The 27,566-nt window shown below is 39.8% G+C and overlaps 2 protein-coding genes across 3 annotated transcripts; one reads left to right on the forward strand and one right to left on the reverse strand.

Annotated features, from left to right (window-relative positions):
• Nucleotides 1-125: 125 nt before the first annotated feature.
• LOC135473154 (multiple inositol polyphosphate phosphatase 1-like) lies at nucleotides 126-27,550 on the reverse strand. Of its 2 annotated transcripts, XM_064752990.1 has the most exons (10): nucleotides 27,386-27,550; nucleotides 25,647-25,827; nucleotides 24,017-24,080; nucleotides 6,128-6,265; nucleotides 5,284-5,400; nucleotides 4,600-4,737; nucleotides 4,135-4,211; nucleotides 3,811-3,925; nucleotides 2,299-2,503; nucleotides 128-1,938 (listed from the first exon to the last, which is right to left on the reverse strand). In XM_064752990.1, exons 4-10 carry the CDS (start codon nucleotides 6,180-6,182, stop codon nucleotides 1,527-1,529), a joined length of 1,119 nt encoding a protein of 372 aa, XP_064609060.1. In that variant the 5' UTR covers nucleotides 6,183-6,265; nucleotides 24,017-24,080; nucleotides 25,647-25,827; nucleotides 27,386-27,550; the 3' UTR covers nucleotides 128-1,526. The 2 variants fall into 2 exon arrangements, with proteins under 2 accessions (XP_064609059.1, XP_064609060.1); XM_064752989.1 differs by lacking the exon at nucleotides 24,017-24,080 and having other exon boundaries at nucleotides 126-1,938.
• Nucleotides 7,351-14,902, forward strand: LOC135472651 (zinc finger protein 850-like). Its single transcript, XM_064752256.1, has 5 exons — nucleotides 7,351-7,655; nucleotides 9,376-12,364; nucleotides 12,814-13,045; nucleotides 13,367-13,573; nucleotides 14,185-14,902. The coding sequence occupies exons 2-5, from the start codon at nucleotides 9,416-9,418 to the stop codon at nucleotides 14,598-14,600; spliced, it is 3,804 nt and encodes a 1,267-aa protein (XP_064608326.1). The 5' UTR covers nucleotides 7,351-7,655; nucleotides 9,376-9,415; the 3' UTR covers nucleotides 14,601-14,902.
• Nucleotides 27,551-27,566: the final 16 nt, after the last annotated feature.

Genomic DNA, 27,566 nt, shown 5'->3' on the forward strand with positions numbered 1-27,566 from the left:
ACTCGAAAAATGTGTACATAGGCCAAATCTCGTGTTCTGTGTGATTTTTTAAGCGCAGCGCATGCGCTCTATGGGAAGTACAGATGTGTTTGCTTTCCATAGCCGTGAATGCATCGTTTTCTTTAATTGTTCATTCATTATTTATGTCTATACATAATGAAATTCAGCATTTTCTCGTAACTACGAAGGGCGTCATGCCTTATCTGTAAAAAAAATTGATATCTAGTTCTTTAAATGTAAAGTCCATTGTTTAAAAATAATTAATCCATCTGTTTTAACTTCCGTAACAATCGTTTATGAGAGAACACACCAGTTGATACGAAACAATGGCTGCTAGCTGTTTTCCCAAGTTCAAAGCTATCAGCATGACGACCTTATGAGCCACGGCCCTAAACATCAGTTTTGTTTCCTAAGAACTGTGAAAATAATTATGTATGAGTCTCGTCGTTAAATTTAAAAAAAAAAAATAAAAGAACTTTTCTGTCAACAGTTGGATTTACAGTTTATTTTCGTTTCATTGCACTGGCGCGAAATTACGCCACAGTAATTTATATGATGTTTTCCGCTAGTCTTTTCCCCCTTGTGGACAAAGTTGACATTAACTACGTGACCTACAAACAGTTTTGTTCGCTCTCTTCTTGAAAACGATTTTCAAGGTATGTTTGAAATTGATAAGAATATGGCGGGAAAGTGTACATTTTAGAGTTGGTGAGGTCTAAACTGGGAGGCCTAAAATGACTTCCGGTATCTTCAGCCAACTCTTAATTGATGGCAGTCGGCATTTTCTCGCAAATGAAATAACGTTTGGCTTCAAAGCGTCTGGCGGAAGTTATTGAAACAGCGAAATCAGTTGAATTCAGAAAAAATCCCTGTCCAGTCTTGCAGTAAGGAAGGCCAATACACATGTCGACTGTTAACAGCTTACATTTACTTGTACAAGCTCAGAAAAAAATGAATCTATTATAATGAAGCAAAGATGTGACTTTGTGAACATACCTTCCTGGCATATATTCCGGTTTGTTCCGTTTATTTGATATTACTCGAGTTAATAACTCATCTTCAGGATTGGGAAATCTAGGTTAGTAGGGAAATGCAGCTTGAGTTGGGAAATCAGTGGAGTTCGGGTTGGGAAATCAGTATAGCTCGGGTTGAGAAATCAGTGGAGCTCGGGTTGGGAAATCAGTGGAGCTCGGGTCGGGAAATCAGTGGAGCTCGGGTTGGGAGATGTAGTTCAGTTGGGAAAATACAGCCGATAGCCCATGATTATACACAGGATTATACTACCAGGCTAATCTAAGAATATAATTTCATACTATACCTCCTTAAACGGTTGTTCTGAAATTTCATGACGAAAAATACAGGCTGAAAAAGGCTCCTTACGAACAAACATCAATCCATTCAAGATGAATAATGAAGGGTTCTATACCACCCACCACTCACAAACATCGAAGATATACAAGGTTTAGCCTATCACACTATTCAACAGGCCACAGTAACCTGTAATTTTACACATACCAATTACTGATTCAAATGACACAGCCAAGAATGATCGCAAATATGACGAGGTAGTTAACGCGACTGATATTTACGCCACTGTTTTCACAAACAGCGTTAAAATCACAACTGTCAGCTGTTTCACCCACAGTGCTCATCACGGTATCCCAGTCATGGCTGGAAGACAGCCTCTCGTTGATGAAGGTGAGCAACTCGAATTTTGAGTCTGTCCGCTCGTTGACGACAAGAGCGACATGCGCAGAGTAAGGATCCTTTAATGACAGCCGCCACTTCCGCTGATCTTGTTCCGCCATATTGCTGCTCCGCAAAGCATCCTGGCCATCGAATACTCCAAGCTGAGCCAGGAAGGAATTTATCACAGGACTGTGTGTAAATCTGAACACGCCCGCAGGATAGTTACCTGGTGATTCCTTTGACGGCATTCTGGCAATGAAAAGATTAAATGAGACAATTTCAGAGTGAGACATACTGTTATTTAGTCATGAGCCATAAAATGAACAAATGCCCAAACCGAGTTGATGTATATTTTTGAGGTAAATAGTTCTGAATGTGAAGAAAAAATAGAAAAAAAAAAACAGGCATCATGAGATTTCAGTGTCTTAGACGTACTTCAAAAGCCTTTATTTACAATGTAGATTTTAATCTGCTTCCAGTATCTTCCCTTGCTTCCCTTGTTTGTGTACCTATTTATAGTGCTACCTAACTAGAACGTCATGCTGAAGACAACAGGAGTGGTGTTCAGTCATGCTCACATGTCCTTGAGGCAATGTGTGCAGTTCTTACCTGAGGTACTTGGCAACATCTTTCAGTAAGTCACACGATTGGTCAGTATTGATTTGATACGCAGGACCCTCGAGGTAATAGTTCCGGAGATCTTCCAGGTACTCCATGGTAACCAAATTCTGGCGGGAAAACACAGCACACCAGGGGGAGTCGTCATACACCACGTGATCAAATACACACATCTTATACATGGCGTCGATGTGATCTGGGATTAGAAATAACGATTTATAAAAAACAGAACCAAAATTCGTTGTAAGTCAAATGTAAGGGAATACTCGATTTCTCCGTTTAAATTATATCTTGATTTTCTCAAATAGCCTGTTATTCAACTGGGGGGTTAGCAAACCAGCGCGGCGCAATGACCCAGGAACCTCTCACCAATGCGGTCCGTGTGAGCTCAAGCCCAGCTCATGCTGGCTCCCTCTTCGGCCGTACGTGGGAAGGTCTGCAGCAACCTGCGGACAGTCGCGGGTTTCTCGGCTTCCTCCCACCATAATGTAGGCTGCCGTAGTATAAGTGAAATATTCTTGAGAACGGCGTAAAACACTGATGAGATAAATAAATATTATTCAACTGTCACATATTTGCAACGCTCCCTGGAATGCAAAGCTATAGTGTCGTGCAATTACGAATTATACGCATCATCGATAGGTATTAACATCTGCACTGCCTTCAAGATAATTACTTAAAACAAATCATCTTTTACTATCCAAAGGTTTCTTCAAAAAGCAATTCCAAAAACAGCTTTTTATCAAAGCAACCACCACTTTTCAGTAGGCTACGTGGCAACTAGAAAACGGCATTTTCAACTGCAGATCCACAAGGAACGTTCAGCTAAGTTTGTCATCTATTTTCTGTATGAATAAATTCTTAACGTTACATCTTAACGTGACAGTATATATTATATCTAACAATTTGTGCCATTCGGCGAGAAACACTATCACTGGTGCCAAAGCGATCTCTCTTAAAGCCTATACACGAAGTGTTCTTGAGGTCGGCGTAAAACACTAATGAAGTAAATGTATAAACTGATGCTTTCATTTTATGGCCATCTTTAAGAGATGAAGTAGGAATGAATACTTTGAGCCATCCACGTTGAGCACAAAACAAAACACTGAATCTGCTCAACCGGATATATATGGACGGGTACTTTGTGTTGAACATTGCTAATGACTCAAAGGTGAAGCTATATCTATGTGTCGATGGTCAGTAATTCCGAGAAGAAATGTTTATTTATGCGGACAACGACCGTGTCTGCAAACCAAGGAATCATTTGTTTGTGGAAGCCGATAGAGGACATCTCGCTACCTCGATCTGTACAAGCGAGGTAACGAAGTGAGGCAGCGAAGTGAGTCATCTCGCTGTCTCGCTGCCTCGCTTCGCTACCTCGCTGAATAACATCGCTACCTCGCTGCCTCGCTGCCTCGCTCTGTATTGGAAAGGTTGAGGTAGCGAGATATCCTCTATCGGGTTCATATTTGTTAATGTAAAAAGATGCGAAATCTAACTTACCGAAGGTCAAACTTCCTTTGGCAAATCCCAGAAAGGTTTCTATGGCGGGAATGGTAACCTGGTTTATGTGACCTTGGATAAACTTTGTCCTCTCTGGCATTGGATTCTTTCGTGTCTGTACAACACCATGGAAACGTTATATTGGTAACGGTAAACCATTTTAGTGAAAAATAAATGAGAATTCAGACGAGAAATGTAGAGTATAAAGGAATACAGCACAGAGAATAAATCAAGGGTAGCGATGACAGCGTGTTAGAGGGAAGGATATGTGACGAGAAAAAAATCAGAAAAAGATGCAATAAGAACCGTTGAATAATTTCTCACCTGAGAAGCTTTGTGGCAATTTTTGTAAAACTGGAGTAAGGAATCTTGACCTTTAGGGTTATGGGAAACTTCAACTTCTGTAATATAAGGGATAGTAAAGTGAACAGATATAGAAGACCACAGCATGTAATTGGAAAATGGTTACACGTAACCGGTCAAATACGGTCTCTTGTCAGTTTACCTTATATATCATGAACAATAACTTTTAACAATTAGGCACACATTTCAGGTGATGACTGAAATCCCTTTTCCGGTAGTAAGAAACTTTTGCATCAGCGAGAACAGATAGGCCTATAGTACGCATCTTAAAACCCTACTTGTAACCATCTCTTATAACTAACATATGAAAAGATAAAGTAAGCTGCTAAATCATATGTATCATGCTGGGTTGGGATAAATAATATTTTCAGTTGTTTCGACTATCATATGTGACAAAAGCAGTTGGTCTATTGTTTCATACCGTACCTTCGTTTCCAAATAAACCATTTGCAAAAGCTTTAGCACTTAAAATATTTCTCTCCATGTAGCTAGACTGGAAAAGAAACTTGTCCTTATCGTATGGTGCCTTCAGAAGATCAGGGAATAGATTCTGGTACTTCCGGGCTGAAACAACAACAACAACAGAAATCATACATTCTCCTACCTTTTCAAATTGCAGAAATTTTGCACAAAACAAATATGATGTACAAAATGATTCCAACTAAAGGAAAGCTGCATGTTTGTAGTTTTCTATATTTCTAGAATGCAGCAAAACTCCTTAAACAGAATCTACTATTTGGTAAAAAATCCATCAGAGCAAATCCAGTTGAATTTTTGCTATTTTCGAACAACCCAATTATTTACATTTACGGATGTGAATATCCCAGGCCTACATAAATGGCTGCATGCACTCAGAAGACCGAAAGTAAAAGTAGTCTTAAAATTAAGTGCTTCTTCGGTCAGGACAGAGTCTGTTTCAGTCAAGTACCGGGAGGCCTCGTGTCAGAAAGCCTATATTATGTACAGTTATTGTTTCGGTGAAAATGTCGACAGCAGTGAACTGTTAAAACAATGTTGAAAGCGATGTTAAATTCAAGCAAGTAAACAGACGAAAAGGCAAGCCAATTTTGAACGCAACTTATTCTAGAGCCTAGAACTAAATATACCAACCGATCTCCTTCATTTCACGGACTCCAAACTGAGCCAGATCGTCTACATCCTCTTGTCGTATCCTCTGTTTCCATGACAACAGGTTCGACAAGTCTTCTGGGCACAACGAGGAGTTGCCTATGTGGTATCAAATAATCTATAAATATTAAAAAGCTGACATGATAAGACATTCACTGATTCAGAATAATCTATTATAAGGTTATTCAGGTTTGCGACAATTTTATGGATTAAAAATGCAATGGATGTCAAGACATACAGGACAGACAAAAGAAGTAGGCCTACACCACGTTATATCCGCCAAATTGTCCGAAAAATGTACCAGAATCAGGAAGTGAAGGTGAGGAAATCAGATAAACAGCGAGGCGAACACAGTTCATATACTTTATACTCTCAGGTACCCTTTTCAAATTACACATTCCTTAGTCATAAACCGGTCGAGATTCAGATTACGGATCCTCTAAAACTATACGGTCTTGCAGTCACGATCCTTTGTCCCCCCGGGGGAAGAGACAACACTTTGAAAGCATACTTTACATCAGGTTTGTATACAGTATACTGCGCAAGACCTAAAATTACCATGATCAAGTTATTCTTTTTGTCCGAATCTGAGAGTTCTATATTGCTCTTCTAAACGTGTTTTGAAGTTTGTTTGGAAGGCAGGATGATATCCCAATTGAAACTTTCTAGTTTCAATACCAGAAGTGATATTTTGTGACCATTATTGCCTCTAAAAATGCACTTTTTTGGTCGAATTTTTATGGAAAATAAGGCATATATTTTGTACAAATCTGATTAAAGGGATGTTTCGACTTAAACTTAATATAGCCCATTATACTAAACACACCTGAGTCGCTGCTGTTTTTAATCCGCCCTTGTAATTCTGACAGGTACTTGACCATGTTGTTGTAATCTGTTGCGGAAGGAAATCTGGACCCATGTCGGATCAGAAGGTAGAACAACCGAGGTTGGTTAGAATACCCCCCTGTAAAAAATGGCAGGATTTGTAAAGCCACACATCACGAAAGTACTCTCAGTATACTGTCAAAAAAGTGATGCCAGAATGTACTACAGTAGATTGTTCTGTTAAATACAACACACATATTCTATTAAGATTCCATAAAAGTAACAGAATATTATGTTATGGTTACAGAATACATTCTAGTATCACCCAGACAACAGACTTTCTCTCAAAATTAACAAATTATTATTTTTTTTAGTATACTTCACACATATATATGCTCGCACTAGTACACACCCTGCCACTAAATGGGCCCCAACTTATAGAATTCAAGACTTGGTCTGATGAATTAATTAGAATCGATGTTATGGTGAATTTAGGCTCAAATTTCACGCACATGAAAAGCACAATAGCACAAGGGGGATGTTCCACCATCAATGCATGCATGGTACGCACCTTAATTTTACAGAATTCGTGACACTCTCTTATGAATATTTGAATCTAATTGGGGTAAATGATAAGGGTGGTATCTCAAAAAGTAGTGTATACGTATTCCATTTATTTATTTATTTGATTGGTGTTTTACGCTGTATTCAAGAATATTTCACTTATATGACGGCGGCCAGCAATGTGGTAGGAGGAAACCGAGCAGAGGCCGCGGGAAACCCACTGGCTCTACCCGGTTTCTTCCCACCGTAATGCTGACCGCCGTCGTATAAATGTTAGTATAAATATTCTTGAATACAGCGTAAAACCAGTCGAATTAATAAATGAATATCTGTCAACAGGAAAGTTCCCGGTTAAACTAGCTTAATTCCGACCTGTTAGTTATCTGTACGGTTTCATACTGTGCTATTTATTGTGTACATGGTGCATCTAATTTACCCATAATGAGAATGGACTGATTCACTTGGCTTGAGTCGGGGAAACGGTGAACGGTAAACGCGACGTTAACTTAGTAGATATTTCGCAACATGTTTATAATTGGCCAGGCTATTTTGACATTTGCGTATATGGGCGACCCACGTCTCTCAAATACCACAAGTAGGCCAGCACTCACATGGTTTCATTACGTATTTATGAGAAATAGTATCATCTTTCATCCCTTTGCTTTAAGAGCACCGGTAGGCCTACGTAGCTATTTCCGGTGTTACACAAGCCTACATTCCACTTCCAAAATGTGGCATGAGTCAGTTTTCGCGCGCTTTGTTTTAGTTTCGGTTTGGAATCCAGCTTGTCAGCATACGGTAGCTTACAAATACATGTAACAGCGGTGAGCGAGTGCAGTTTATATGAACGTATGAACCTTACACGGTAGCATTTTGAAACAGTAGGCTTGTGACAGAGCTTGACAAGAGAGTATAACTGCACACCCCACGTACATGTAGTTGTACATAACTGGTCATCTAGCTGGGTAAGTACTCCACAGCCCAGGCAAATACTACGGTTAATTCACGATGAGCTTTTGAGTCTAAAAAAGGACAGATACAACGTACTCGAACGAGAAAGCGTGCTTGTTTGGATTTCGTGTGTTAATCTGTAGCCCTCAGTGATCTGCACGGATATCACATGGCTGGATCAGTCGTTACAACTTGTATTCTTGAAATTCGCATGATGTTTGCTTTGTAGTCATCAGTACCGGTATAGCTTGTTGGGATATTACATGGTTTGATTTGTAGGAGTACAAGTTACATGCTTGGATTTCACACGATTTATTTGTTTGATTGGTGTTTTACGCCGTACTCAAGAATATTTCACTTATACGACGGCGGCCAGCATGATGGTGGGAGGAAACCGGGCACAGCCCGGAGGAAACCCACGACCACCCGGAGGTTGCTGTCAGACCTTCCCACTTACGGCCGGAGAGGAAGCCAGCATGAGGTGGACTGAACTCTCAGCGACCGCATTGGTGAGAGGCTTCTGGCGCTAACCAACTGAGCCACGGAGGCTCCGATTTCACATGATATGATTTGTAATCATCAGTGTGGCTTGCTTGAATATCACATGGTTTGATTTGTAGTCATCAGCATAGCTTTCTTGGATATCACATGGGTTGATCTATAGTAATTACAAGTTGGATGCTTGGATTTCACATGGTATGATTTGTAATCATCAATGTAGCTTGCTTGGATATCACATGATTTGATTTGTAGAAGTTACAAGCTATTTGCCTGGATTTCACATGATATGATTTGTAATCATCAGTGCAGCTTGCTTGGATATCACATGGTTTGATTTGTAGAAGTTACAAGCTATTTGCTTGGATTTCACATGATATGATTTGTAGTCATCAGTATGGCTCACTTGGACTTTGAGTGATATGATTAATGCATACAGACTGCCAGCTTGGATTTCGAATGGCACAGTCACTAGCTATAACTTACTCGCTTGGATTTGTAAAGATATGATTTGGTGTCACAAGTTTCTTACTTGGATTTTACGTGATGTAATTAGTTGCACTTTGCTGATTAGAATGATATGATTTGTGGGTTCTTGCTTTATTAATTACATGGTTACTCAGTGATAGGACACGCAAATATATGGTGTCAATAAGCCTCACTTTGGGCTCGCCCGAACCCAATATAAATACATATATTTGCCTATCCTATCATTGAACTTATCATAACCATGTAAGAATTTTTATCCTGCAAAGACCCATCAGTTCATTACAGAAGGCTGATGCTTTAGTGATGGGACCATTACATTCACAGCCCAACCAAGGGAGATAACCTACTCAGCAGACACGTCGTCTGCAGGATTGGAGAATACGTCTGTATCCCACGTGACCATTGTTGTCCAGTAAAAAGCGGAGTATTTTGTCTGATGCGGGATAACAAAGGATACATTAAACGTTTGGTTTCTATTTCTTAATACGGAGTATAAAACGTGGGCTAACATTCAGAAGTACAGAAAAAAGATCTTTAACTTTCTTCTTTGGGCGTAAAATGGATATAAATTCAAATGGTTAAATTTCAATGGTATGAGTTAAGTTCACAACATGCTTGTCAATAATCCAAATGGTAAGAATGGTCATAACTGCCTTGCTTAGATTTCATACCATTTAATTTCATGTGACATAATTTTGTCATAATAATGAACTTATAACCTTTGTTGTTGTTTTTTTTTTCTTTCAGAAATTGTCCATTACTCACAGCGAACGGCCTATTCCCAAAAATGGCTTCACCCGACATGCCTAAGGAAAAACGCACAGGGTGTGGTGAAAGTATTGTGCTGAATGGAGCACACAAATGTTCTGGTAAACAAGCCCCTAAGGATGACGACGACAAGCCCAAGGAAGTGTGCAAAGGATGTGGTAAAAGTTTTGTGCGGATTAGTAGGCACAAATGTACCGTTGAACAATCCCCTGAGGATGACAACGATAAGCCCAAGGAAGTATGCGAAGGGTGTGGTGAAAGTATTGTGGAGAATGGGGCACACAAATGTACTGGTAAACAAGCCCCTAAGGATGACGACGACAAGCCCAAGGAAGTGTGCAAAGGATGTGGTAAAAGTTTTGTGCGGATTAGTAGGCACAAATGTACCGTTGATCAATCCCCCGAGAATGACGACGATAAGCCCAAGGAAGTATGCGAAGGGTGTGGTGAAAGTATTGTGGAGAATGGGGTACACAAATGTACTGGTAAACAAGCCCCTAAGGATGACGACGACAAGCCCAAGGAAGTGTGCAAAGGATGTGGTAAAAGTTTTGTGCGGATTAGTAGGCACAAATGTACCGTTGATCAATCCCCTGAGAATGACGACGATAAGCCCAAGGAAGTATGCGAAGGGTGTGGTGAAAGTTTTGTGGGGATCGGAGCACACAAATGTACCGGCGATCAATCCTCTAAGGATGAGGACAAACCAAAGGAAGTGTGCAAAGGATGTGGTAAAAGTTTTATGCGGATTAGTAGGCACAAATGTACCGTTGATCAATCCCCTGAGAATGACGACGATAAGCGCAAGGAAGTATGCAAAGGGTGTGGTAACATTTTTGCTCGGATTGGTAGACACAAGTGTACCGTTGATCAATCCCCTGAGGATGACCACGATAAGTCCAAGGAAGTGAGCAACAGATGTGGTAAAGGTTTTGTGCAGAATGGGACACACAAATGTTCTGGTAAACAAGCTCCTAAGGATAACGACGACAAGCCCAAGGAAGTATGCAAAGGATGTGGTAAAAGTTTTGCTCGGATTGGTAGACACAAATGTACCGGTAATCAATCCCCTGAGGATGACGAGGATAAGCCCAACGAAGTATACGAAGGGTGTGGTGAAAGTATTGTAGAGAATAGGGCACACAAATGTACTGGTAAACAAGCTCCTAAGGATAACGACGACAAGCCCAAGGATGTATGCAAAAGATGTGGTAAAAGTTTTGCTCGGATTGGTAGACACAAATGTACCGTTGATCAATCCCCTGAGGATGACGACAAGCCCAAGGAAGTATGCGAAGGATGTGGTAAAAGTTTTGTGCGGATTAGTAGGCACAAATGTACCGTTGATCAATCCCCTGAGGATGACAACGATAAGTCCAAGGAAGTATGCGAAGGGTGTGGTGAAAGTATTGTGGAGAATGGGGTACACAAATGTACTGGTAAACAAGCCCCTAAGGATGACGACGACAAGCCCAAGGAAGTGTGCAAAGGATGTGGTAAAAGTTTTGTGCGGATTAGTAGGCACAAATGTACCGTTGATCAATCCCCTGAGAATGACGACGATAAGCCCAAGGAAGTATGCGAAGGGTGTGGTGAAAGTATTGTGGAGAATGGGGTACACAAATGTACTGGTAAACAAGCCCCTAAGGATGACGACGACAAGCCCAAGGAAGTGTGCAAAGGATGTGGTAAAAGTTTTGTGCGGATTAGTAGGCACAAATGTACCGTTGATCAATCCCCTGAGAATGACGACGATAAGCCCAAGGAAGTATGCGAAGGGTGTGGTGAAAGTATTGTGGAGAATGGGGCACACAAATGTACTGGTAAACAAGCCCCTAAGGACAACAACAAGCCCAAGGAAGTATGCAAAGGATGTGGTAAAAGTTTTGCTCGAATTGGTAGACACAAATGTACCGGCGATCAATCCTCTAAGGATGAGGACAAACCAAAGGAAGTGTGCAAAGGATGTGGTGAAAGTTTTGCTCGGATTGGTAGACACAAGTGTACCGGTAATCAATCCCCTGAGGATGACGACGATAAGCCCAACGAAGTATACGAAGGGTGTGGTGAAAGTATTGTAGAGAATGGGGCACACAAATATACTGGTAAACAAGCCCTTAAGGACAACGACAAGCCCAAGGAAGTATGCAAAAGATGTGGTAAAAGTTTTGCTCGGATTGGTAGACACAAATGTACCGTTGATCAATCCCCTGAGGATGACGACAAGCCCAAGGAAGTATGCGAAGGGTGTGGTGAAAGTTTTGCGCAGATTGCTAGGCACAAATGTACCGTTGATCAGTCCCCTGAGGATGACGACGATAAGCCCAAGGAAGTATGCGAAGGGTGTGGTAAAAGTTTTGTGCGTATTGGTAGACACAAATGTACCGGTGATCAGTCCCCTGAGGACAACGATAAGCCGTTGGAAGAATGCAAAGAGTGTGGTGGAAGTTTTGTGGCGATTGGAGCACACAAGTGTACCGGCGAACAATCCCCAAATGACGCCAAGCCGATGGAAGAATGCAAAGGATGTGGTAAAGGTATTGAGTGGATTGGGGAACACAGGTGTACAGGTAACCAATTTCCTAAGTACGACGACAAGCCTAAGGAAAAATGCACAGGATGTGGTGAAAATTTTACCTGTCTTGCAGAACACAGATGCAAAAGTGGAGAAGACTTCTCCTTCGCCGAACGCTGTGAAATATGTAAAAATATTACCCAGGGCAGTCACGAATGTAAACCGCCAGTCACGAGCCTACCAGAGGTGTCACGTGATCCGATCTACAATCTCAATCCTAAAGCTGCATTAGGCCGAATTATTGAGGAGGTCAAGTTAGACAAGGGAGATATCACAGACGGAGCAGGATTTATTAAGGATCTAATGCAAAACTTTGTAAAAGATCTAAATGAGCTTGACCCACATTTCCAGTGGAAACTCCTGACATCAGGGTCATATTATGAAAAGGTCAAGGTGAGTATTAATTTATACAATACGGAGCCGTGCAATAGTCTATGAAACTCAGTGGAATCTTTTTCTCGTAATTTTGCTATAACCTACTAAGACGAGAAGGTAATCAATTGGAAATGGCATTTTTTAAAAATTATTTGATTGAGGTTTTACGCCTTACAAAGAATATTTGACTAATACGACGACGGCCAGCATTATGGATGGAGGACTACGACCATCCACAGGTTGCTGAAAGACCTTTCCACGGAAATGACATTTCCTTTTCTTGCACGATGAATAATAATATAATGTATGTTGAATGTTAGAGATGTATATTCACTTCTCGACAAATTAATATTTAAAATAAAAAGTTTGCAACTATACATGTACTAACACCATGTTTGTTTGGCTGAATTATATAGATAGGCAATATACGCTGGTTCAGTTTGATTCTGTGTACTTTCCACGCGCAGGTTTGCAAGCCAAATGAGTTCGATCTGATGATTGTCGCCACGCCCCCCTGTGAAGCTCACTATGCACCCTCCAGCCCAGACTACTGTTCTGTTGAAATTGCTGAGCCTAAGCGATCGGCCATGTCGGAATTATTAACGGATGGGAAATGGTTGAGCCCCAAAGCTGTAAAAGCACACGTTTTGAGATTGCTTCCCAAAGCTCTGGAACAATTTCGTCTTTCCAAACGCTTTGGTAAGTTGTACTTTTTTTAAATATATGTAGTGTGAATAAATGTACCTTTCCATCCTTCAGAGACATGTATAACAGGTTTAGAAAGTCAATTAACTTAGTTACTGATTAAGTTATTTTGACTTGATTGGTGTAATTGTTCACGCATTATATTTTCAGTGTGTGTAATGCTCTTCCTGATTTTTCTTCCACCACAGTTTGATAATGGTGATGATAATGGTACTGGTCTGGTAATACCACTACACAGTGCGTATGTGAAAATTATAATTGCTTCAAACACCAATCAAATAAATAATTAAATTATACTGCAACTGTCCATTACAGCTTCTGAAGTGGTACAAAGTACAAAAAGTCCAGCGCTTAATCTCCGATGCACACGAAAAGCTTACCACGGAGAAAGCGCCTATTCTGTTACTTACGACGTTGATTTGGTGCCAAGCATGGAACTTCCTACATTTCCCCCATTCGCAGCGCACAAGAAGAAATATCAGAACATGAAAACACACGTTGTTGCCAAGACTGCTACAGAAGGTAAGAACAAATCTCAGAATGGAGTTTTTTTCAGTCCATGTGCAGAGAATAACACACATACCGCCAGACAGTCGAAAAACTTGTATTGGATAAGAATTAATATATAAATGAAAATCTTTTACATACAACTAATAAGGGTTCTTTTTGCGCGGCAACAGACAATATCTGACGTGTCCCGAGGATTGCCGATATTGGCCCATATATTACGCAATGCATTGTGGAGGACCTTGTGCGTATAGTAGTCCATGTACGCGATTCGAAAAGTAAACAATACATTCATTATGGATCTTAGTCTTAGTTCATTTTGCGCCAACAAAATGTCAAAATGTCTTCTTGCATGACCGAAAACAAAACATTGTGACAACGTTTTAAGTTTTGATTTAAGTCAGAAATGGTATGTGGAATGGGTCCAAGGTGACGAATGAGAGCTTTGGATTATTTACACGTGAGATATCGAAAGTTGTTGTTTCTCTGATACGGAAAAAATATGGGATAAATAAATCTATATCCCGATGGGGACTGAAATATATATAATTGGAAAAAAAAAACATACTGCTAAAACACAGCAGGCAAAAAAATAATTTTATGGTGTTATTTTTTTTTTGTTACAGAAATGCAGTTTGAATGTAACAAGGACAAACTCTGGCGCGTCTCTTTCTCAAACATTGAAAAGAGCATAATTTTGCACGCTGACCGTGGTCAGATGACATGTCGCAAACTGGTTTTCAGAGTCTTAAAGTACATTCTGGAGAAAGCCAAAGAGGAATACAACATACAGGACTTATGCTCGTATCATATTAAAACGTTCATGCTGTATCAGTACGACGAGTGGCCCGCAGATGAGAGTTGGTGCAATGCTAGGCTACGGACACGCCTCCACCATTGTATTTCACAACTTCAGAGGGTTCTGACGGACAAGAAATTATTTCACTACTTCTTAACGTCTGTCAACTTGGCAGAGAACCTGAAGGATAGAGATATTGACAGCTTTGTTCGAGTATTGGACGATTACATAAGAAATATTTAGTATTTTTGCTCATTTGAAAGTGCCATATAAAACAAAGGGAAAATGCTTATTGTAACAGCTTGTGACTATACGTTAAGACTTTTTGTTCCACAGTATGTTTCTTAGATGTTTGTAAATATGCTTACTAAATTCATACCATGTAAATCATATTGCGCGCAATCGGTCTGGTTTTAAAGTGTGTGTATATTAAATGTTATGACAGCACAGCATTCTGAGTAACTCTAGACAAGTGACATGTAATAAATTGCAATTAACACCACTGATTTTTACCTAAATCCACTGAAGCCATGGTGACAGGAGGCATAACACCACCACATTTGCTTCAATTTCGTATTAACATGAACAGTTAGAATAAAACCCTACATAAAGATATATAAGAGTATATATATACATACATACATACATAGAGAGAAGAAACTGTACACTTTTATCCTTCCCTATATATATATATATATATATATATATATAGGGGACATATATACATATGTATATATATATATATATATATGTGTGTGTGTGTGTGTGTGTGTGTGTGTGTGTGTCTGTGTGTGTTTATGCATATATAACCTAATTGCATGTATATGTCACCATCCAATACCTTACTCTAACAAAACTGTAATATGTTCTTAACATATTATTTTATTATCCACTGTATTGGCAATTACCTGTTCAGTGATGTCGCCTGTTATGTGATATAATACTCTACACAGTAATCCATTCATCGTTGTATATACTGTCAAATCTGTCCCAATGACACTAAAACTACATCATAAATGTTTTTTACCAAGCTTATCTCATTAGAAATGTCCGTTAATTATGCTTTTCTGGGAGATTATACTGTATACATGTATACAGAGCTAAAACGTGCCTCACTTAGCACAATTCTCCTGTGGATGACTTAAATAAAGCAGAAATATTGAGATCGTCAAAAATAATTTCTTCGGAGTTAGTTTGCTTATTTATTATAAATAGGCATTAAGCTTGCCAGAAGAAACCATGCAGTATCTGTGTACATGTTATTTTGCCCACAACTTAGCGACACGGTTCACTGGGCTCGGGGGAACTTTGGTGTGTTCACCGAGTTCCGAGCAAGATCAACGATGATGTCATTTTTGAAAAATCCGACCGTTGACGGAAAATATGCATAATATGGAGTGGTAATTAACAGGTATAAAATACCACCAAAATGAATTTTTTTAACAAAAATTCGGGTATATAATTTTCTTCATTTGACATAGAAACATAATCTTCCTTTTCATGTATCTTTTAATTATATTGTGGTATACATAAGCTCTTCCATATTTTAAGCCCGTAGACAAACGACATTTTGCATTTTATACTGAAAACTCCCCGACACAGTATGTAACATCGCCCTTTAAAGGAGAAGAAAATTTTAAAAAATTACACTATACGCTGAAAAGAGCATAATTTTGCGATTTTCCTCCCCATACACGTAAAGCCTGAAAACGGCAAAGCTGGCATAAATCGCTGAGTCCATCGCGTCCTCTACATTATTATTATTATTTATTATCATTATCATTAAAAATGTTGGCGTGTGCCAGTCCCAAGTGGGACTGATTTACACCAAAACTGAGAGATTTACACATAATACTTAATCATTCAAATCAGTGCGAAACATTAGGATCTCCCTGTAGATATTATATAATCCGCAATAGCCTGGAAAATTTTCAATCGGTGGTTATTAAAACTTACTAACCCTTCAACAGTAAGACGTTTTACACCCAGAGCCGTTACCCGTTGGTGTAAAACGAATCTATTATTAGTAAAATTAAAGCAATGGGGTAAATAATGAGATACAGTTTCCTCCATATGACAGTAATGACAAAGGCCATCAGAATGTAATCCAACCCTCTCGCATTGAGAGGACAGACACCTGAAAGAAGCCGAAAAAACAAAACTTCAGCCTTACGTTTAGACAGTTGCGCCAACCCCTAACCCACTGAAGGTTGCAGTTTGTAAGAAAACCTGCCATCAACTGCAAAGTCCCTAATATCCTACCATATCATATAAAAATATTTGCTACATTTCGACAAAAACTCTTAAAGGTTAAGTTTAACAGGAAAGGAGACATCAGGAGAATTCAGTGCTTCCTCATTCCCTTTCTCACCAACATGAGCTGAAACCCTGACTAGGCATACCTCCGTACCCACTGAAAATAAATAAGTGTAGCTAAGTCTATGATGTTTAGAATACCTCAGTTCAGGAACAAGAAAAGCCGCCGCACACTTGTGAACATCTGGAACACAAGAGGCATCCGTGAAAATCTGCAAGTAGCTGTCCCAAAAGGATTTAACATAATCATTAAAACAAAGAAAGCTCAGCTCTGGTAAGTCAGACTTTCTTATGCACTCCTTGGCATCCATACTAACAACAGGAAGTTTTAATTCCCACGGGAGGATTTTAGGGATACAGTCATCCTGCACCATTGACAAATCAACTCCAGTTTCATCTACAATTTGACGAGCACGAATGCTAAAGGGCAGGGATCAAGGATCTAGTAACTTAGAAGCTGGGCTATGCTTTGCCACAGATAACTTCACAGCATACTTAAATGTTCTCCACTTTCTTCTCAGAGACAGTGGCAACTCGTCACAAGCAACTTGGAGAACTCTGGAGGAAGTGCCTTTGATTGCACCTGTACGTAAAGCACTCTACTGGATTGAGTCTAATTTAGCAAGCACTGAATCTGAGGCAGATTCATACACTTCACAGCAATAATCAGCCGTAGACTGTATACTTAAAGATGGAGAAAATTTAAAGGGCATTTCATTTAATTTTAGGTCAATATAAGGAGTAATACGTCTTTTTGCAAAGATCATGGCTTCAGATTTAGTAGCCCAGAATCGAAAACCCGATTGCTCCCCCCCCCCCCCACCCAATCATAGATGTCTAGCAGAGCCTGCTGAATATAACGTTGAGCTGCTTTAAGGCTGCGTGAAGCATACCACAGAGCTTTGTCATCCGAAAAAAGCCGACCTTTGACTTTACTATTTAATACGAATGGTAAGTCATTAATCATTATATTAAATAAGGCTGGAGAAATCACTCCACCTTGAGGTGTACCATATTCAAGGCTAACCAATTAAGAGACAGCGTTACCTACCCGTTCCTTGATACACCTATTTGATAAGAAATTCCTTACCCAAGCAAGCGTCCCCCCGCCAATATCTAAGTTATGCAGCTTAATTAAGACACCCTTCCTCCACACCATGCCGTAAGCCTCTTCTACATCCAGGAAAGCTGCTAAAAGATATTCTTTATTATTAATAACATTTTTAATATCTGACTCCAGACAAGTAACAGGGTCAACTGTACAGCGTTTACGTCGAAATCCACTTTGGACAACTGAGAACAAATTATTCCTTACCAAAACCATATTAGCCTAGAGTTTACAAGTTTTTCCATTAAATTTCATACAGTACTGGAAAGCGAAATTTGCAGGAACAACCAAAGCATTACCCCAACCTAGGGGCAACTTCATAGAGGACCATATATGATTATACAGCAAAAGGAGAATTCGCAAAGAGGGGTCTGGCAAATATCGAAACATCATATTGCATATACCATCATTAGATGTACCAAACTGTGCTTGGTACATCTAATGGCTTGCTTAAGCTCAGATAAAGTGTATTTCACATTTATAGAAAGGTCATCAAATAGTATGCTACTAAAATCAGCTGCACTTTCCACTTCTTCCTTGTGGAGAATAAATTAACTGTTATAATTTTCACTGCTGCGAACATAAGAGAATCTGTGGGCTAGGACATCTGCTTTGTCCTCATCATCCCAAAGCACATTACCATTTATCTTAAGGGAAGGAATCAGAGTAGCAGACCTGGATCCTTTAATAGCTCTACTTTTATTCCACACTTTCTTAATAGGTGTTCTCTCATTAATAGAGGAGCAATACTCACGGCAATGCAATTTTTGAGCAAATTTGATTACCTTTTGAGCCCTTGTCTTACTTAGTTTATATTGCTCAATATCACCAATTCTTAGCTATCTTCCTTTCCTTAATGGCCTCATCACATTCTACCGATCACCATAGAACCGACTTCTTGATGCATGGACTGCCCGAGGAACGGAAATAGACTTAGAGGCAAGCAGTATTAATAGCTGTTCCAACATTAGTATAAAAGATGTCAACATCATCATCAACTAATTCTTCAGTAGACACATGGTTACACTGGACCCAAAAGGAATCCCAGTCAGCTTGCTTCAGTTTCCACCTGGGTGGACAAGACGTTGAGGTAGCACGAGCAGACCAAATACAGCGTGCACTGGGAAGTGATCACTTGCACAAGGGGCCTCATTATCAACATACCAAACAAACCCAGGGCTACATATAGTTAAATCTAAACAAGTTGTGTTCGCTGAGTTTGCATTCAGTCTTCTGACTGATCCATCATTTTATATAACAAGGTCGTGAGCATTTATGGCATTATTTACTATAATACCATTGTGGTCAGTATTTACACTTCCCCTCAGAACATTATGAGAGTTAAAATCTCCACACAAAACAAATGAGTTATCAACACAGTTCAAAAGAGACACAAAATCATTGGGGTCTAAGCGATCGCATGGGTTATAAAGATTGACAATACATATACATATGATCTTCCGGAACATAGTGACACAGAAAGGCACTGGCACTCAGTAGAGCTGAATGTCTGCCACGAACCTCTGAATACGCAATCCCATTCTTGATAAAAGTTATCAAAACCGCCTCTCCTACCAACCCGATCTTGTCTAGCTGAAGTATACCCTGGGAGCTTGAACTAATAGGGTTCCTTCAAGAATGTTTCCTGAAGACAGATTATATGAGAAGCATCTGTTAGATTAAACACGTAATTTTTAAATTCCTGCCCAAGAGAGAATAGACTTTGCATATTTTGGTGTAGCAAATAGAATGGCATTATAACAATGTAGAATGAGCTCAAGTCCATAATTAATCAGCCTTATTTTGACTACATTGTAGAACAGACATAAGATCATTTACTGAGGGAGCATTTCTATCAAGTCCATAATTAATCAGCCTTATTTTGACTACATTTTAGAACAGACATAAGATCATTTACTGAGGGAGCATTTCTATCAAGTCCATAATTAATCAGCCTTATTTTGACTACATTTTAGAACTGACATAAGACCATTTACTGAGGGAGCATTTCTATCAAGTCCATAATTAATCAGCCTTATTTTGACTACATTTTAGAACAGACATAAGATCATTTACTGAGGGAGCATTTCTATCAAGTCCATAATTAATCAGCCTTATTTTGACTACATTTTAGAACAGACATAAGATCATTTACTGAGTGAGCATTTCTATCAAGTCCATAATTAATCAGCCTTATTTTGACTACATTTTAGAACAGACATAAGATCATTTACTGAGGGAGCATTTCTATCAAGTCCATAATTAATCAGCCTTATTTTGACTACATTTTAGAACTGACATAAGACCATTTACTGAGGGAGCATTTCTATCAAGTCCATAATTAATCAGCCTTATTTTGACTACATTTTAGAACAGACATAAGATCATTTACCGAGGGAGCATTTCTATCAAGTCCATAATTAATCAGCCTTATTTTAACTACATTTTAGAACAGACATAAGATCATTTACCGAGGGAGCATTTCTATCAAGTCCATAATTAATCAGCCTTATTTTGACTACATTTTAGAACAGACATAAGACCATTTACTGAGGGAGCATTTCTACCAAGACACTTGCTGGCAGACGCAACAATATGCTCTAAATGTTTACCTTTTTTAATCTAATTTTAGAAACACAAATATAACCTCACTAAGAAAAGCAACAATTTTTCTCAGGAAATCATCTGTAAGATACCCCTCTGTCTCTGTAGGGGGTGTACTAGGTCGGGACTGAAGACGGATTGAGGACGGTTTGAGGACGGACTGAGGATGGGATCGACATTGCTGGGAAATGGATTGGATGCTGTCAGCTTCTGGCTCAGAGAAAAATTGGGGAGGGGGGTCTGAGGAACATGTGCGGGCATAGACGCTTCCAATTCAGCTCAACACGTAAAGCTTCAGGATATGACAGTTTGCGACTAACTTTAACATACTGGACCTTTTTTGCTTCCTTACGCGTCGGACAATCACCATAGCACTGTGGTCTCCTCCACAATTACAGCACTTAGGCTTATCCCGTTGTAGGCAGTGCTCAAAATCATAACATCCCTCCCCCTTCCGGGGCAACGTACACAGCGCCTATGAACTCTGCAATATGGTTGAAACGAATGCAATTATAGCAACGTAACACTGCGGGAATGTACTATATTGACAGCAAACAATTCATAACCAATTGCAATCTCATCAGGAACGATAGCAGTGTTAAAATACACTGGTCATCACAACTTCACAACGCGATAAGACATACATGTACCATGAACAACACCGCGGTTATAGCTCCTATTATTCTAGTAGCAATTAACATCCATATCCACAATTTCAGAAATGCGTAGTAGCTGTTTCACTTGTTTACCAGAAGGACATTCAACACAAACACCACCCCCCCCCCCCCACACCCTCGTTTTACATTACCAATGGCATTATGCAAACTAGCACCAAATTTAATGGGGTTCACATTACACAGAGATCTTTCACCTACAGGTTTCATGTAAACAAATAAATCTCTACCATTACCAGGATCACCCTTTTGTGAACTTGATTTACACTTTTCGGACCATCAACATCGTTTGCAGGGTCAGACCTGGTACGTTTACAAGTACTGCGAGTCTTGACCCCATTCACTTCCATAGCCTCAATCTCATTGTCCAAGCCTTCTGAATCCATACTTGGAAAAAAACTTGGTGTAAGAGGACACGAACCAGAGTACAAAGGATAAACGGCTAGCTTCTCTGGGGTGACTCAGAGTATGGGACACTGGACAACAGGAACCCTGTTAGTAGTGCTGAAGAAATGACAGCGCAAATACAATCAAAACATCTACACCCTATACTACACCTAAGAATAATATCTACAAGATTCAATCCTGCTCTAGAGGACAAACGTATTTTATACTATGCCCAGATTCAGAGAGGAAAAAACTGTCTAGCTATATACACAGACAAAAAGGCTTTACCACAGAAATAACCAGGGAAATAGATTTCCTGGCAAAAATAGAAACCAGCAAAGGCACAGCAGCACGAAAAACACGTCCACATCGCCCCGCAGCAATTGCGAATCTCCCTGCCTCGCGTCCTCCATCTTGAACACCCTGTAATTTATGTTGGGGGTGGGGTGGTACCTCTCAGCCAATGAAAGTCGCTAAAACTGTCGGCTTGTTCCAGTAAACTCGGAACGTACATCTAACATTCCGGTTTCCCGATCGTCAAGCGGAAAATGAACAGTACTGCTCGCTTCCTTTTGGGAAAAAGAGTTCTAGCGGAAATGTACGAACTGCACTTCGGCGGTTTCCGACGGCAATTCTCCTCCTAACACGGAACACTTTAGGACTAGTTCTTAGGCAAAATGGAGTCGCCCACAGCGGATTTCGGCGCTGATTTTATTTATAATTTATCAACTTGAGGTACTTATTAGAATTTTTATGGCATGAACCTGCGAGGAATTGCATACTCTTTTCAGTGGTATTTGATTGATATTTAAATTTTCTTCTCCTTTAATCGATTTATAACACTGTCAGCATCAGCAAACCATGAACCAAAACTCCGATAGACCTAAAGAACTGTCCAGTTGAGACAGAAACAGATTGAATTTTTTTAGGATGTAAACTTATAGGATGCTTTACAAATGAAATCTAGCACCATGCTTCGGAATAACTGAAGTGTCCTCGGAAGCAAAATCATCAGTGTTCCAATGCAATTTGCATGATGTGAGGTGAAAATGGGGTGACGTTGAATGAGGCGGATATGACGTCAGGTAATGCAGTTTTGCAGGAATGACGTTGCATGATACAGCGTTTTTTTATGTCAGCGCTGTGAGAGGTTGATTTGTTCTAGTGCACAAGGGAAACTTTCCCCCAAAACGTGAAAAATACACATTGATACCTTCACTTTAAAAACAAATCTGTTAAACTGACAAACCATTATGGTACATATCTGACGGATTTGTTCTGTTATCCGAAAAGAATACTTCTGTTTGTGTAACGGGGTGTTTTTTGCTCTCCAGAGCATAATGCTATATTGCAGTAAGATAGTACATTCCAGTAACGCCAAGAAAACATAATATTCTGTTAACTTTAACAAATTAAGAGTGCTGTAAAATTATTACAGGCCTCAGTTAATTAGCAATGCATATTATATCTACAAAAACGTATAGGCTTTGTAACAGGCGACGAAGCAGACTATGAGCTGGGCCAAGAACGTTGTCACGGTGTCGATAGCTCCATTAAAACGTCCAGTGGTGGTCGTGGTGTAAAGCAAGTGCATGTAAGGGTAAAGAGCATGTTCAGCAGGAAGGCGGAGGTCATATCTTTTGTGATATAGCCACCGGGGAACACGTGGGTTTTAAATAGTTGATGCACTTTGGTTTCCGTGCAACAAGAACCATATATGGCGATCTATACATATTGTTGGTAGATACGCCTGTGATTGTAATTAAATGTAGTCCAATGTTGTTTTTATTCTGACATATGTATGTATGCCTTCACTCGAATATTTCATACTGATGGCTAACGTGATTGAGAAATACTCCGGTGATGGCAAAGGCACGTGAGCATGTATATGTCTTTTTCATATTCCTTTTAACACACCCGAAGGCTGGCATCTGACACTTATATTTCATTTTGTAAATATAGTGTACTTAGCACAAATCCGAAGGAAGTCGGGAGACCACGGGATCAAACCCGAGTCGGGTCATACCAAAGACTTTACGAATGGTTCATGCTGCTGCCTCGCTTGGCGCACAACACTGAGAGGTTAGAGCAAGGAAACAGGACTGGTTGGTCCAGTGTCAGCATAATGTGACTGGTGTCATCTATAGTGTCTTCTTCATGATATTTCAGTGGCGGCAGCACTTTAGCGGCATAGCCTCACCCTGCCACAAGAAGACACAGTAAATGTACGTACACCTAATGACTACACGTCGCCATATGACTGAAAAAAGTTCGACGTTAAACCCCAAGCATACATACATACAAACTCAAAGCATAGAATAAAACCTTTTTGAACAGAATTCAGCTCAGGTTGGTTTCCCGTCTTATTCTGCATCCTGTTCTGCTTTTGGTTCTAACGACGGTTTATAATTCCAGAATCACACATTGAATGAAAAACATATTCTCTTTCTGTGTTCTGACAAGGATGGATCAGTGTTATTAGCTATTATGTCTTTAAAATCAGAAAATTAAGCCTTTACATCAACAGTTTGGAAAAAACCGTAACTGAGATAAATTGGCAAGAGGCTTACATGTGACCAGTCGTCAGCTGTCACACTGTCGTCGCTGCTTTGGCTTTACTCTCCACGTTACAGTCTGATAGTGACAAAAAAAAACAACTATTCAACCTTTAAGTATATTTATAACAGGGCGCAACTGTGCACTCTAGGAACCCTGGTCGTCTCATACGAAAGACCAATTACGTTTGGCAGCATTTTTTTCAATTTACAATCAACCCTGTTCATAGAGTGAACAGTTATGCTTGTTATAAGTACACCAAAAGGTAGCACAGTTTTTTTTATCAGGTGGAATACCTGCTGCCAAATCTAATTGTGACTAGCAGTGTTAATTTCGTTGTAATCAATTTCTGGATAAATTCAGTAACACTCAAGCAATCCCCATTATTGTGAAATACGTCATTCACATTCTTAACACAATTACTTAACCATTTACGATGCCTGATGTTATTTTTTACTTATAACGTTTTTCTCTGCTTTGGTGGAATCTAAGAATTTGAGGGAAGCTGTCAATGTACAAGGCAGGGGTCGAAACCACAAGTCAGGATATGTTCATTGTGATTTTATCTACATCTCCATACTTGGTACACCCAGAACACTATTTCTGATCTCTTTGTTATAAGCTTATTTATTTTCTTGTGCACAGTAAGGTTTATAAGGTGTGACATTAATACATGGTAATATACACGTCATTTAATTACTGAAAAGCAAAAAAAGCATTTCTGATCTCCTTGGTAACTCATTCATGTGTTATAATTGTAATCGGTTTTCTAATTTTTTAATTCCGAATAAATGAAACCATTTCTCGATTTCTCATATTATTTATTTTTACACAGCAATATTTATTAGGATTTTGGAACAAATTCCAGTCATAACAAAGAATAATGTCTGAAAGCCCCCAGGCCGGTTTTTCTCAGGTGTTCAAGAAGGCAAGTTTGTCTGTATTTCGGCATAAATAAAAGGAAATATGACTATCAGACTGTTCGTTTTATTCTAAACACTTTCGTTTATCCCTTCTCCATGTTACACGGGCATGAGGGACTACATACAATCGTAATCGTGCTTTCAACACCAGTCTCTGTGGACTGCAACTTTGGCTGACAGATTGATTGGTGTTTAATGCGGACTTCAGAATATATCATTCGGTCATTTGGATGAAACCGGACTGCCCAAAGTTGGCTTAAACCACCGACAAATCACCGACGTTCACCAGATACCTCACAAACTTCCTGACTCAAAGTCGCAGCCGAAACAGCGAGAGTTGGATTCGAACTTTCGACTTCATCGGTCAAGGGTCGGCGTTTCTACCATCTGGACCAGCGAGATCTCCACACAACTTTGAAGGGAGATTAATCTATCTGCGACAAATGCCAAATGTGTTGTACCTAAGGTAGTGCCTTGTACTGAGGAAAATCAAGTTTTGTGAAAGATGTCCGAATAATTTCACAATCTGTATATTTCAGTAATTAAACCTGTACATTAAATTTTTATATCTATGTCTATTATATATTGTATATACAGACACAAAATTAAGTACCAACCCTGTGTGAAACATTAATATAGGCGTACATATGATGACGGAACAACTTCTTTCCCGCACATGAATGCAGTATACGACATGAACGTGTCACTTTAATGGGTTTACCTTGTACATTCGATGTAGGTTCCGCCTCTTTGATGCTGTCATCGTAACGTGTCTTGGCAGCGAAATAACGGTAAGGATTCAGTTCAGTGCTATAGCAACGCTGACCGGAAGTAGTCATCAGGCAAAACACCATCACCATGGCAATGACCAATGGCTGCTTACGGGACTCCATCGTGAAAATCTTCAAGAAAATTTTTTAAAAAGATTTTATTAAATTTATAAACATGCTGTGTGCCTAATTCGACCTTTCCGTCGCGACTTGGTGGATTTCCAATCTACATGATTCCCTTCATGCCAAATTATTGCCATGTAACAGCTGAAATATACTGCAGGAATCTCTCCTTGTCCCATGTATTTAGTCTTCGAAACTGTATATTTTCATACAGGTTTGGACACTTAAGCTGTCTATATATTTACATACAGGGTAGGACTGTTCTGTGAAACAAATTAGTAAATTTCTTCACCTGAGTTTGGTATTTCCTCGCGCCTTTTAATATGCGGCATGTAGACCTACTACCTACTTCTGTTACAAGATCGTACAAGATATCATGATCCAGGAGGATGGACCTGAAGAAATGCTAATTCTTTCAAATTTGAATAAAGTAACTTCCCATCAAACTATTGACTTGGAGCATATTTTAAAGTTTGGCAAATGTCTTTCAAACAAATTATCCTGTGGACAGCCGGACAAACGCATTGACAGACACACCATATTAACAATAAGCACAAACGTAAATAATCGCGAGATTAGATAGAAACAGCTGCGCATATGCGGTGTTTCCGCGTTTTGAAACTGGCCAAGAAATGGCACTATAGCATTTGTATTGGACATACATATACCGATACTGTTAAAATGTTACTGTTAAAAGACGCGCCACGCTGGCGTGCATGACGTAGTAGACTGTAGCATTAAATAGGTCTACAGCTGCAACAGACGTATAAAAGCATATTGCATGACTAGAGGTGAACTAAGGGTATAGACGTCCTGTCGGTTGGAAATATAGACCACACACAGCTACATTGGGCATAGTATAAGAGACGGGGGCCTCTGTGGCTCAGTTGGTTAGCGCGCTAGCGCAGCCTGATGACCCAGGAGTCTCTCACCAATGCGGTCGCCGCTCATGCCGGCTTCCTCTCCAGCCGTAGGAGGGAAGGTCTGGTAGCAACCTGCGGATGGTCGTGGGTTCCCCCCGGATCTGCCCGGTTTCCACCCACCATAATGCTGGCCGCCGTCGTGTAAGTGTAATATTCTTGAGTACGGCGTAAAACACCAATCAAATAAATAAATAAATAATATAAGAGACAAGTTCGAGAGTTTGAGACAAGCAGAATAAAACTAGGCCTATAGCCCTTTTCAGCTAAAGTGAGATTTTGAGGTAAAACTAGCTCCTTACAGTTTAACTGTGTGTGGTTCGTTAAGTTCTAGGTACAAATAAACCACCTCCTGAAAATTTTAACTGGCAGCGGATGGTTGTGGGGGGTGGGGAGGGTAGGGGAAGAGGGTCTCATCCGACCTTCCGGCATTTTTGTCAGCGCTTGCTGGATGAAAACTCGCCGGTCCCACCACAGTGAGTTATTTACGAAACATTTCGTGAAAGTCACGCTAGCTAGCTATCTATAGACTGTGGAAGTAGGCCTATAAAGCCACACTAACACAAAAACAGTGATATATGCTCATAGAGCGAAGTTTGTATACATCTTTCAGGCTGCACAACTGTATCAGTTTAGTTTGTACTTACTGTTGGGTATGCAGCTTGGCTTATCCCAGTGTATAGCAATTGACAGCTTCTATACATACACTACACCTGCTATAAGGGTCAACTGCCAACTACTTCTCAACAAGACCGATGGCCCCAAACACGAGTAAACATCTGGACTGACACACATTCTTCTGTTTACAGAGGGTACACTACTGGTTAG

Source organism: Liolophura sinensis, chromosome 8 (genome assembly GCF_032854445.1).
Source record: "Liolophura sinensis isolate JHLJ2023 chromosome 8, CUHK_Ljap_v2, whole genome shotgun sequence".
Classification (NCBI taxonomy): domain Eukaryota; kingdom Metazoa; phylum Mollusca; class Polyplacophora; order Chitonida; family Chitonidae; genus Liolophura; species Liolophura sinensis.

Excerpts from the sequence above, each read along its gene's own strand:
- LOC135472651 (XM_064752256.1), top strand. The coding sequence starts at position 9,416 with ATGGCTTCACCCGACATGCCTAAGGAAAAACGCACAGGGTGTGGTGAA. Across the intron at positions 13,046-13,366 it reads TCGTCTTTCCAAACGCTTTG|CTTCTGAAGTGGTACAAAGT; the intron begins GTAAGTTGTACT and ends TGTCCATTACAG. Across the intron at positions 13,574-14,184 it reads TGCCAAGACTGCTACAGAAG|AAATGCAGTTTGAATGTAAC; the intron begins GTAAGAACAAAT and ends TTTTTGTTACAG.
- LOC135473154 (XM_064752989.1), bottom strand. The coding sequence starts at position 27,442 with ATGTATAGAAGCTGTCAATTGCTATACACTGGGATAAGCCAAGCTGCA. Across the intron at positions 6,266-25,646 it reads ACCTACATCGAATGTACAAG|GGGGGTATTCTAACCAACCT; the intron begins GTAAACCCATTA and ends CATTTTTTACAG. Across the intron at positions 2,504-3,810 it reads CAAAGGAAGTTTGACCTTCG|ATCACATCGACGCCATGTAT; the intron begins GTAAGTTAGATT and ends TTCTAATCCCAG.